Raw genomic sequence first — 13,101 nt, 5'->3', positions numbered from 1 at the left:
CCCCGTAAATGTGGGAAATCTACAAAAAATTACAAATGTAAAAATCGCTAATTTTCGAAATTTTTTCAATTCTTTTTTCTAAAACTGCCATAACTTTTTCAAAAATGAACAAATCAATATAATTTTTTTTTTATAGATGTTTGATATCTTTACCTATCATTTGGTATATATTTTTTTTAAATTTGACCCTAGAACTGCCCACAGGGGGGATTTAAAATGACAACTTTTTCACAAAAAATTAACTTTTTCAACTTAAATTTTGAAAGTGTTTCGAAAATACTGACACTTTTATATATATCTTAAATTAAAGCTAATGTAATATACTTTATTATGAAAAAAAAAAATTTCGGACTTTATTTTGTCTTCATGATGAAAATAGATACTAAATACTATTTTTGTAAAATAATTCTGGTTTATATTTGTAACTTAATAATGCTATAACTTTATGGAAAATGTATATCATATTTAATTCTTAAATTAAAATGTTTAATAAAACATTTATTCATAGGAATAAGTTAGAAATATAAAAAACGCATAATAGTTAAGATGATTGAAAATCAATGAATTGAATTTAAACACTATAAAATATATGTAAATAATCATAAATAAATTAATTTAATTTAAAAACACTTGTAAAACTATAGAAATGACGTATAAGATTTAGAAATATAAACGATAAATTATTATATTATAATACATAAAAATAACTTTAGATATTATTTGAAGTAAAAAAAATTAATAGAATTTCTGTAAAATATTATTTAATAAAAAAAAAAAACAGAAAATATATCTCCATGGATTTAGTCCTTTTTTAAATTGAATTCACAATAAAAATAAAAATTTATTATAAAATAATTAATTTAATGCACGAAAAATATTTAGTTCCGTCTCTAGATATTGCAAGGCTTTAAATAAAAAATTATTTGAGGATGTTTTTTTTTTGTTAGACAATTATTTGAACGCAGCGCCCGGTGGTATTCACGCGGGTTCGTTTGAGTTTGTGATTTTATTTTGTCTTAAGTCTTTAAATTTTTAGAGGATAATGTATGAGGTGAGTGGACTGTAAGTTTGAATGTAGAATGAATTTTATAATATTTATTTATAACAATTAAATATATTATAAAAGAAATATAAAATTTTATATATACCAATATGGATAGGGGAGACACTTAATACTAATGCCATAAAGGCACTGATATAAAGAAATAATAAATTATACAAGTTAGTAAGTCTTAGAAAGATCGATGAACAAGCATTATACTTATCGGCTAAATGAAACGGCTGATTATTATAAGCAGATAATGTTGAATATTGAAAGGATTAATTGAAGTCGATTGCAAGTAGCTGACCAACGTGTACAATATGCTGTGAACGGTATTGTGATATATCTCAGAAAATATATAGACACAATGGTGATAAACTAAACGCATAGGGTGCAAACAATCGCAAAAGTGATATTTTTCTTTTACAGTAAAACGAATACAAAACTTTTGGCTCACCAAATGCCATTGAGCTTATAGCAGAAGAAGCGTTAAGATGGCGGCGACAATGCAGACATAGAGACAAGACCGACACCAACTCGATGTAACAAAAAGATAACATGAATAATCACAACACAATTTCTTGACAGCATATTCAACCGATGTGTATCTAACAATAATTTGTTGCAAAATAAATATTGATCACTTGTAGCTAATATTGTTCCCCAAAAAAACAAAGTAATTTAAAAATGTTATACCTTTTTGGATTTAAATATTATTCAAAATAATAAAAATCTTTACGAATTGCTATTATTTTCATTATTAATGTTTAATGATTTTATAATTTTATTTTTTTCTGAAACTCTAATATCATTGTCAAAAAATGAGATTAACTAGCGTGTTACTAAGTTACCAAATATGATCGAAAAATGCTTAATAGCCTACATTGCTAATAAAACATTAAAGTTTAATTAAAAAAAAATTTATCTGCGTAATGTAATTTGTACGATAAAATAATAATATTAATTAAATATATTTATGTTATATACAAATTGAACATTTATTATTTTAGCTTCGATGCAAAGCTGAGAAGGTATTAGTTTTACTATGATGTGTTATTTTTTTTTTTGTGTGTCTGTTACCACTTTTTCTCAGCTCTTAACCATCAGATTTCTTTCAATGATACGTCAAAAGATCATAAATTGTATCTAGTCGAAGAAATTACCCTCAAAAATTAAAAAAATTTCTCTAGTTCCCAGTTAATGGGAGAAAACTCCAAAAAATTACAAATTTAAAAATCGCTAATTTTCGAAAATTTTTCAATTCTTTTTTCTTAAAACTACCATTACTTTTTCAAAAATGAACAAATCAATATAAATTTTTTTTATAGATGTTTGATGTCTTTACCTATCATTTGGTATATTTTTTTTATAAATTTAACCCTTGGTCATTACCTTCCCACAGGGTGGGTTTCAAAATGACAACTTTTTCACAAAAAATTAACATTTTTAACTTAATTTTTAAAAGTGTTCTTAAAACTTTGACACTTTTATATATATCTTAAATTAAAGCTAATGTAATATACTTTATTATGAAAAAAAAAATTTCGGACTTTATTTTGTCTTCATTGTAAAAGTGGCTACTAAATGCTATTTTTGTGTGACAACTCTCGATTTTGTATTTACCATTTTTAAATTTATTATGCTATAACTTGTTGAAAAATGTATGAATCAATACAATTTTTTCATGAGAAGTAGTATTTATATACATCTTTCATTGGACATAATTTATCTTAATCAGAATATAAATAAGGAAATAGCAGATCAGGTAGCTTTAGGAATAATCTACCAATTTTAGCTTCGATGCGAAGCTAAGAAGGTATTGGTTTTACTAAGATGTGTTTATTTTTTTTTTGTGTCTGTTACCACTTTTTCTTAACTCAGACGATAACAATTTTGCACGCTAAATGGAAATAGATAAAAATGTACATGTATGTAGAACATTTAAGAGTCAGGAAATTTTCTATATACTATCAAAAATAATGATAATAGCGAGTGCGAACTGTAAGTTTTGTTTAGAATCACGAAAAATTGAAAAAATAGTGGTAGTTTAAATACATAAAGCCATGTTACGAGTTGATTATTCAAAAACTTAGATATAAAATCTATTGATGAACCTATAACCTAAAGTGTAGTATACGGTAGATAATTGAATTTATTTAGATTTTAATTTATGTTTCTTTAAGTAGAGTAGAGATATTTAAACGAATCATTAGTAATATATATAAAGATTGTTTAATTATGTTTTACGAAATATCATAAAAAGTATAAACATAGAATCATATATTCTTTTCAGTAATTATTGATATCTTACGGGTTATGACTTTTCAAAATTTATTTGCTCTTATTTCCCTGCTTCGTTAAAAAAATGTCAACTTTTGTTTTTTATGAAAAATATGTACATTAAAATGAAATTATAGGTTTACAACAACTTTTGTATCAGCACTTTAAAATATATTATAATATTTTAAATTTAAAAAATGCTAATTAAAATTTTTATACCTTGTTGGGAGGTGTAATGCGGTTCATAAATAATAACTATACAAGCAAATAAATCCGGAAATTCCAAAATACTAGTTTAAAAATTGTTAATAACCGTTTATTTTGTTAATGAGATAATTATTTATTCTAATTTTTAATCTGGTTAAACATATGATTATTCTATTAATATTATATAATTTTAAGGGAGAGATGGAATAGAACAAAACTTTTGTGTGAAAATTATAGAATTTAGGTTATTATTAACTTCTGACAAAAAAAAAAGTAAATGAAAAGATATTTCGTATGTCATAGCTCAATAGTCACTCTGTATATTTATATCTTGTAGGGAATAAATAATTCAATTTTAATGTTTACTTATTAAATTTTGTTCAATAATAAGCTTTTATAAAGACAGTTATTTTTGATATGATATTTATTAAAAGAAAATTGTCGAAGAATAGCATAAAAAAAAGGCAAAAAAATGAAAATGGTCTGTACATTGTAATGTTATAATAAGTTATTCTGATTATAATTATGTTTTCATTATTTTACAGAATTATCCAGTCTTACTGAGTTTGTGTTTGTTTTTTTTCGCAGGTAATTTTTTTTTTTTATTATTATAGAAAATGATACAATTCATATAATAACAATTAATATAAATTAATATAAATTATTATTATATACAAGTAATAAAAAAAAAAAACATTAACTTGTGGAGAGATCATCCAGTGGTTGGATTTTAACTAAATTACTATAATCAATTTAGTAAATTAAATTGCTTATAAAATAATTACTTCTCTGGTAATAAACATTATTATAAAAATATACGAATAAATATTTATTAATATATAAAGATTTTTTTTGTGGAGGTGAAGAAATAACGTATTTTTTTAATGATAGAAATACGGTATGAGATTCTGTAATATTTAAGTAACATTTTTGAAAGAACTTAAACTTGTCTTTTTTTTTTTATTAATATATACAAAATCTGTTCCCTATAGGTACAATAAGAGTATTGGCTAAAATAATTATAACATGAAATACTTGATAAAAGGAGCCACCCATGTATGACACTTTTAAATGATTACTATTTTTTTTTTTAATTTTTCTTTTTTTAACTAAAGTTAAGTAAATAGATGTCTATACCAGTTGCGCTTTAAGCGTCTCGGAGGATTACCAGGAATAACATTAGTTGAAAGACCTTTTATTAGGGGATTAGAGTGGGAGGCTAGTCGAGTGTGGAATCTTTTATAATATGTAATTGCTTCTTCTTTAACAGTTTTAATTTTTAGATCAGAATGGAGGGTATAATTTGATACATATGGAGGGGAGCTCGTTAATTTTCTTAAAGAAATATTTTGAAATGTCTGAATACGATTTATATTTGATTTTTTAGCATTTCTCCATAGTTGAAGACCATAGGTCCAAATGGGTTTAATAAGGGATTTATACATTAGAAGTTTCATATTTAAGTTAGTATGTTTGTTATTAATTAGTAAAGTTTAAAGCATACGGAATCTAAGGCTTAATTGGAGTCTTTTTGCACGAGTATGATGGGCCCAGGTAAGTCGGTGGTCTAGGGTTAAATCAAGATATTTTACAGACGGAGAAGATGGAATTTGAATACCATAAAAAGTAACACTTGGGCACTGTCAAAGCTTAGGAGTAAATGTTGTGTGAATTGATTTTGCTCGATTGACCTTAAACCTCCAATTCTTATACCAAACTTCCATTAATAAAAGGTGATTTTGTAAGTTATACGATGCAGTAATGGGATCTGCATTGGTTGATAAAATTACTTTCTCGTCTGCATAGTCTTCCACTAATGTGTTAGTCGTGGTTGGTTGGTCTGAAGTGTATTAGTTATACAGTATTGGGGAAAGGATTCCTCCTTGTGGAACACCAGCTCTAATTGTTGCAATATTAGAATACGCTGATTTATGATGGACTTAAAAATATCGATCGGTTAGATATGACTTAAGAAGAATATAATAAGTAAGGGGCAAAATTTTTTTTAATTTGTATAGCAGTCCCTCATGCCATACTCGGTCAAAGGCCGGTGTAATATCAAGAAAAGCACAGGTACAATATAATTTTTTTTCAAGTGCATAAGAAACTGAGTCAACTAGTTTATGTACTCGGTGGATAGTTGAATGCTTTGCACGAAAACCAAATTGGTAATCTGGTAGTATTTTATTTTCATTGATAAAGGGAAGTATGCTCGTGAGTATGAACCTTTCTAAAACTTTCGCAAAAAATGGTAATAGACTAATTGGTCTATAAGAAGTTGGCGAGTCAAGGGGCTTATTTGGTTTTGGGAATAGAATGATTTTAGAGAACTTCCAGAGAAGTGGGAAGTAGGAAAGCCTCAGTATGGCATTAAATATATGCGTAAGTAGGATAAATGCTCGTTTAGGTAGACATCTAGCTACTTCAACAGTAATTAGATCAAAACCTGAAGACTTCATTAAAGGGTATTTTTGTATGGTAAATTTAATATCACTTTGTGTAAAATGCTTGACTGGTAAAGTAAGTTTTGATTAATGGTACGTCTAGATACCTAAGAACCGTATGTATGTTGTCAGGTGAAATATCTTGTTAGGGTTGGAAAACGTTAAAGAGGTGATTATTAAATAGTTCTCAAGGTCTGACGAGGCTAGACTTCCATCAGTCTTTTTAATAGGTTGGGTAGTTACTTTATATTGTAATGCTCGCTTTCCAAAGGCTACTATTTTTTGATGATAAGTTAGTCAGGTACTTTTCAAAAGAGAGATTTTTGTAATTAGATAATATTTTTTTAAGGTAGTTGGCTAACTTGTTATATATTTTTTTGTGTGAGGGTAAGCGAGTACGTTGATAATGAGCTCTAGCTCTTCTTTTTTCTGCTATGAGGATACGAATATTTGTCGGTAGTGAATCGGTATTAGTGGTACGTACATTTTTAGCTGTGTTAGTAGCCCAATCTGCTGTTTGAATAACTTTAGTTAGGCTATTTACAGCAGTGTTTATGTCATCATTGGTTTTTAATTTAATATTTGTTTGGAGCTTCTGATCTACAAGGTCATGAAATTGGAAACGATCAGAGTTGATTCGTGAAAAAGTCTTAATGGTTCAATGATGATTTGCAGATAGTCCTTAATTGTGAGAATAACCGATGAATGATCGAAATTTCAATCCAGAATATTGTCAACAGAATAGTGCAAATTCGAAGGGATTTTAGTTACAAATATATCCAGTATATCTGGATTTTTATGGGGGGGGGGATGATGGCCAATAGGTAGATCCTGGAGGAGCAAGTACTTTGCAATTTTTAGAATTTATAAAATTGTAGAGAACGATTCCACGTGGTTTGTTTACTCGACATCTCCAACTTTGGTGCTTTGCGTTATAATCTCCGCCAATTATAAAGTTATTGTTAATTATATTGAAATTATTTAAAAAGTTTGTATATGATACATTGTTCTTAGGAGGTGAGTAAATTACCGCTACTGTAATTGGAATATTATTTAAACTGATTTGTATAGCAGAAGATTGAATAAAGTCTTGACAGAAATTTGGAAGAGTTTGATATATTATTGTGGATTTTATTAAGATGGCCACACTTCGATGAGCTGTGTTGTCTGCATGGTTAACTTTATGTAGCTTATAACATCACGAGAGTTTGAGTAGTCGGATGATTGGTGGAAATCACCACAGCAAACACAGCATGGTGGATAGTTACAAAAGATTTAGTATGGCCATAATCCTGGCAGTTTAGACACTGACTTAATATCTTAGGTTTGTACGGTTCTTCGACTTTTATTTTAGTTGGTACATAGAGGTTAATTTATATATAATAGTTGAATGAGGTATAGGTTCCAGATCGACGAAAAATAGTGGTAATGGATGTTTATGGACTTTATGAAAAATATTAGTAACATTACGTACTTTAAATTCATGGAGTTCCAGTTCTGATTTAATTAAGCTGATTTGAGTTGTTGGGTGTAAATTACTGCGAATTACTACACGAGTGGGTTTATCTTGCTCCAGTTGATACGTATGATATACAGCTTTTTGCTCCTTAAGGAAGTGAATTAATGTCTTATATGTATCAAGAGTGCTAGTTTGGATTTTTAATTGATCCGTGGATGACTTACAAATAATGTTTTCAACACCAAGTATCTCAATTAGATTTGTGCATAGTGTAGAAAGTTTTGCACGCCTTTTATAAAAATTGGAGGAGGTGGTTTGGTAGTAGATTCTGTGTTGTTTTTTTTCATATTGTTTGAGAATGTGTTAGTGTTTTGAGTATCGTCATGATCATCAGTTATTTTTAAAACTTCAAATCTATTTGATGATGAAAATAATTTTTTTTTAATTGGTTGAGTATGTACTTTAGGTGAGTTTGGTGATTCAAAAGAAGAGGAACTGGAGTGATTTCTTTTATTTCTCTGTACTGTCCAGCCATCATTTACTGAGCTGTTGTTTGCATTCATTTGGGACGATGAATTATGTACGCTTTTATGAATAATTTTGATCGGTGCAATCGGTCTGTCGTTATTGTTAGATATTGTGGCGAGAGTATTGATATATATAATACGATATGGAGTGCACACGATAGCGTACAACTATAAAATTATCAAGGCCGCCGCCACGACGGCCGTGGTGAACCTCAATGTGTTTTACGTAAATCGCCGAAACGAGTGAACTATATTAAACGTAATTGGGGCACTTTGAGTTAGTTATGCTAGTAAACAATTAAGAAACGCAACTAGCACATTTCCAAACGCCGTTTACAGGTATTATTAAGTGAATTAATTAATTAAAAGAGAGAAAAATAAAATAAGATATCGAGAGCGCGAAAAAACATATGCGTACCGCTTCGTAGAACTAAAACTTGTCTTTAAAATAAAAATATTAGAAATGTATAATTTAGTTATAACTCATCCTTTTTTTTCTCACCTTAATCCCGACTATTTTGGGTCGGACACTTTGTTCTAAACTTCCACTTGACACAATCTCCCACATTAACTACGCTCACATCAGCCTTCGTCATATCACATTCAATAACATCCGTCCACGTTTTTTTGGTCTTCCTCTACCTCTTCGTCATTCAGCATTTATTTCTATAACTATTCTTACCGTTTCCGATTCATCTCTCCTCATAAAATGATCAAACCATTACCATTAAGTCTTTTTTTTTTCATCTTATACACGATTAATACTACACCTATTATATTTATTATTATTGAATTTTTCTTTTACGATGAAAAATTGTACGCACTATTAGATACGCATCACAAGAGGGCGTTTTTCTCAGATTTTGCTGTGACTGATAGTGCCACTCGCGCTGCCACCACCGGTTGTGCGAGGGATTCGTCACTAGATTGGATGTTTACGTGCGTGACTCTTGTGACTCGCCTTATTATTATTGGTTCTTGTATGACATTTTTGCGTTTTCGCTGCCATCCTCATTTTTTTTGTTGTATGGCTTTACGATGCTTGCGAGCCCGTAGTTGTTGAAAAAGTGCTTATATATCGTCCTTGCGATTGTCGCACCTTTGTGCGTTATTGTTTTTATCGCCCTTGCGATACGCTCATAATATTCGCGACAATACATTTTGTTTGGTTCACTGATCATACCAACGATTTCATTTGCATCAACCAGTCATCATCAGTATAGATAAGTAGTTATTAATTACAGTGTTTTGTCTTATTTTTATATTATTATTTGTTTTATTTGACGCATTATTGTATTAGCATTAAGGGCTCCCCTAATATATATAATATTTTAGTTTATATTAGAAATACAGTTTATTGTTTTATAGTTCAATACATTTACTCATTTATACAGTCCACTCCTACTTTTTTTCTCCTGCATGATATAAATACTCCAGAAACGAACAGTAACTAACCCGCACATTATAACCGGGCGTTTCGTTCAAACACGCACTGATATGATTTTAATGGAATGTGATATTCGTAATTCAGAATACAAAAATTTAGTGAATATGTGTCATAGGTGATAATGTCCACTCACTTATAATACGGTTGAATAGTTTGGTTTTATACGTTAAAAGTATTTAGATATATGAATTTCATATTTCTTATTAAATGTAATTATAAAATCAATCAATTTTTGGACAATATGATAATATAAATGAAGTAATTATTATATATGTATACTAATTTATGTATGTTGAAAGCATATGGGATCCTAGACGATAATCAAAAAGAAGAACGTAAGTTAAAACTTAAATAACTCTTTATTTCTAAAAAGAATCCAAGTGATAATTTTTGGCTGAATTAATAATGAACATATTAAATCTGATGATGTAAATAATCAATTATTGAATTACATAATAGTAAAGATGAATTAAAAATAACATTTTTTTTTAATATCGCATTTTAACAAAAATATTTAATAAATATCAAGGATCCCATTACTGTAGTCTCTTATCATTTTTTTTAAATTAAACACTATTTACAGATTTGCATCGAAGCGTTTTTTATGATAGTGATTTTAATCGCTGTCAGATATCATCTATACTGGACCCAACTATGCCACGACCCCACTGTGCTGGGTTTTTTTATCATAACCCACTCAATTACTTATAGAATAATAATAATTTAAACATTTTTTTTTATTATTATGTTTAGTTACACATTATTCTTGAATTATTAACTATTTAAAACTTTTTAAGTTCATCCATTATGACTTGTAAGGGGTTCAACTTTGTTTTTTTAAATGGGAATACATATTTTTAATTTAATAAAATGTTTGAGTTTTTAATTCAATAATAAATGGCATTTGAATTTTTAATAAAACTTTATTTGTTTATTAGATATAAACATTTAAAGTTTCAAATTTTTTAGTTAATATATAGGTATAATACACAAGAGATTGCAAATACAGGCAATTGGTTTTTATGACATTGCTGTCAGAGTCACGGATTGTTTATTATCAATTGTGACTATCAATATATATACTTTTTGTATTGTCAGTTAGTTTATCTATAAACTCACAACAATGTACTTTACTACCATTGATAACAACAATGATGTGTACCTGCTAATATCGATGTCATAAAAAACCAATTAGCTACCTGTATTTGTAATTTCTTGTGTATTATATATGTATATTAACTCAAAAATTTGAAACTTTAAATGTTTATATCTAATAAACAAATAAAGTTTTATTAAAAATTCAAATGCCATTTATTATTGAATTAAAAACTCAAACATTTTATTAAATTAAAAATATTAATAAATAGTTAATAATTCAAGATAATGTGTAACTAAACATAATAATAAAAAAAAATGTTTAAATTATTATTATTCTATAAGTAATTGAGTGGGTTATGATAAAAAAAACCAGTACAGTGAGGTGGTGGCACAGTGGGGTCGTGGCATAGTTGGGTCCAGTATAGATGATATCTGACAGCGATTAAAATCAATATCATAAAAAACGCTTCGATGCAAATCTGTAAATAGTGTTTAATTTAAAAAAAATGATAGGAGACTACAGTAATGGGATCCTTGATATTTATTGAAGTTATTGAATCTAAATGAGATAAATATCAAATGATTTGAAAATTTTTTTTTAACTCAAAAAGAATTAAAAAAAAATTCAGTGCACAGTTGTGAAAGACCCAAGTGTTACTGTCTCAAAAACTGTACGTCTCATTCGTCACTTAATAATAATGGAAATTTAGCTAGTTCAAATTTTAAAGTTATTTTTCTCGACTTCAAAGAAACAAAAAAATTTATATATGTTTAATTTTTTATATTATGTCAATTAGATTGATATAATATTTATGAAAATCAGTGTAATACCCTCATAATAAAATAAAATACAAAACCAAGAATTTTAACACAAAAATAGCATATTTTTAATACGAGAGCTATTTTTACCATGAAGACAAAATAAAGTCCACAATTTTTTTTTTTAATATTTAAGTATATTACATAAGCTTTAATTTAAGATACATATAAAAATGTCAGTGTTTCTGGAACACTTTCAAAATTTAAGTTGAAAAAGTAAATTTTTTGTGAAAAAGTTGTCATTTTAAATCCCCCCCTGTAGGTAGGTAAAGGGTCAGATATAAAAAATATATATATACCAAATGATAGGTAAAGACATCAAGCATCTATAAAAAAAAAATTATATTGATTTGTTCATTTTTGAAAAGTTATGGCAATATTAAGTAAAAAAATTAGCGATTTTTAAATTTGTAATTTTTTTGGAGATTTCCCCCATTTACGGGAAACGAGAGAAAAATTTTCAATTTTTGAGGGTAATGTCTTCGATTAGATACCATTTGTGATCTTTTGACATATCGTTGAAAGAAATCAGTTCGGTGAGAGCTGATAAAAAGTGGTAACAGACATAAGAAAAAAAATATAACTTTCTACGTTGATTTTTTTAAAATATATTTTAAAAACCCAGCACAGTTGGGTCGTGGCATAGTGGAGACGTTGCATAGTTGGGTCCAGTATAGATTTAATCTGACAGTGATTAAAATCACTATCATAAAACACGCTTTGATACAAATCTATAGATAGTGTTGAATTCTAAGAAATTAATGGATAATTACAAAAGTAATATCAACTTCTATTTCCTTCATTATACCCAAATTAGTAATTCATTTAATTATATAGTATATAATTTTTAAAATTAATTGTTTACAAATTATTATTGATTTTGATTTTTAATATGTTAAAAGTAATAATTGTGAACCTACTTTTTTTTGTCCTTTAAAGTGAAAGTTTTAATAAAAAAAAATGAATTTATACCATAACTTTTAGCTCAACTTGCAAGTTTGAAATTGACATTATTAAATAGAAAAAAATGAAATTGTTAAGATTAGTATGCAATCAGGAAATTTTATAATTCCTATTTACAGTACATTTATCAGTAAAGTTCGATTTTTTTACATTTTTATCGTAATAGATAGCTTAAATAAAAACCATAGTAATCATTTCTAATTAACTTTTGGCGTTTAAAAAGATTCTACAATAGAAATATTCAGAATTTAATTAATTTTAATGATTATATATCTAAAAAAAGTTTTTAAAAAGATTTATTCAATTGAGCTTATTATAAAATTTGGTTATAATTGTAAAAATCCATCTTTAAATTCAAGTGAAACTAAAAATCATTTTTTTTTTATGTATGATTTATATAGCAACATGTTACCAAAAAATTTAGAATATTATAGACTGGTAGTAGTACACACAAATAGAGTTTAAACCCAGCACAGGGGGGTCGCGGCACAGTGGTGACGTGACATAGTTGGATCAAGTATAATGATATCTGACAGTGATTAAAATCACTATCAAAAAAAAACGCTTCGATGCAAATCTTTAGATAGTGTTTAATTTTAAAAAATTGGTGGATTATTCCAAAAGCTTCATAAACTGCTAGTTCCTTATTAATATCCTGATTAAGACAAAGTATGTCGAATAAAAAAGAGATTATTAGAAAATAGTATTTCCCATAAAAAAATTATATTGATCAATACACTTTTCAATAAGTTATAGCATTATAATGTTAAAAATGTAAAAAATAAAATTGAGAATTTTCACACAATAATAGCATT

The 13,101-nt window shown here is 27.4% G+C and overlaps 1 protein-coding gene across 13 annotated transcripts in view; it reads left to right on the top strand.

The window, feature by feature from the left end:
• Positions 1-3,961: 3,961 nt before the first annotated feature.
• The window catches only part of LOC126894277 (E3 ubiquitin-protein ligase rnf8-B-like), a 47,103-nt gene continuing 37,963 nt past the window's right edge, over positions 3,962-13,101 (top strand). For 8 of the 13 annotated variants that reach the window (XM_050665177.1, XM_050665187.1, XM_050665185.1 and 5 more), the window contains exons 1-3: positions 3,965-4,010; positions 4,075-4,117; positions 9,706-9,741. In XM_050665177.1, the coding sequence (XP_050521134.1) occupies positions 4,002-4,010; positions 4,075-4,117; positions 9,706-9,741 (88 nt within the window). In that variant the 5' untranslated portion in view covers positions 3,965-4,001. Of the gene's footprint in view, positions 4,011-4,074; positions 4,118-9,705; positions 9,742-13,101 lie in introns of all 13 variants that reach the window. The other 5 variants (XM_050665186.1, XM_050665184.1, XM_050665182.1 and 2 more) reach the window with 2 other exon arrangements.

This window comes from Daktulosphaira vitifoliae, unplaced genomic scaffold, assembly GCF_025091365.1.
Source record: "Daktulosphaira vitifoliae isolate Bord-2020 unplaced genomic scaffold, ASM2509136v1 Scaffold_1, whole genome shotgun sequence".
In the NCBI taxonomy this organism is placed as follows: domain Eukaryota; kingdom Metazoa; phylum Arthropoda; class Insecta; order Hemiptera; family Phylloxeridae; genus Daktulosphaira; species Daktulosphaira vitifoliae.
The sequence above is the reverse complement of the archived record's forward strand: the minus strand, read 5'-3'. Positions and strand labels throughout refer to the sequence as shown.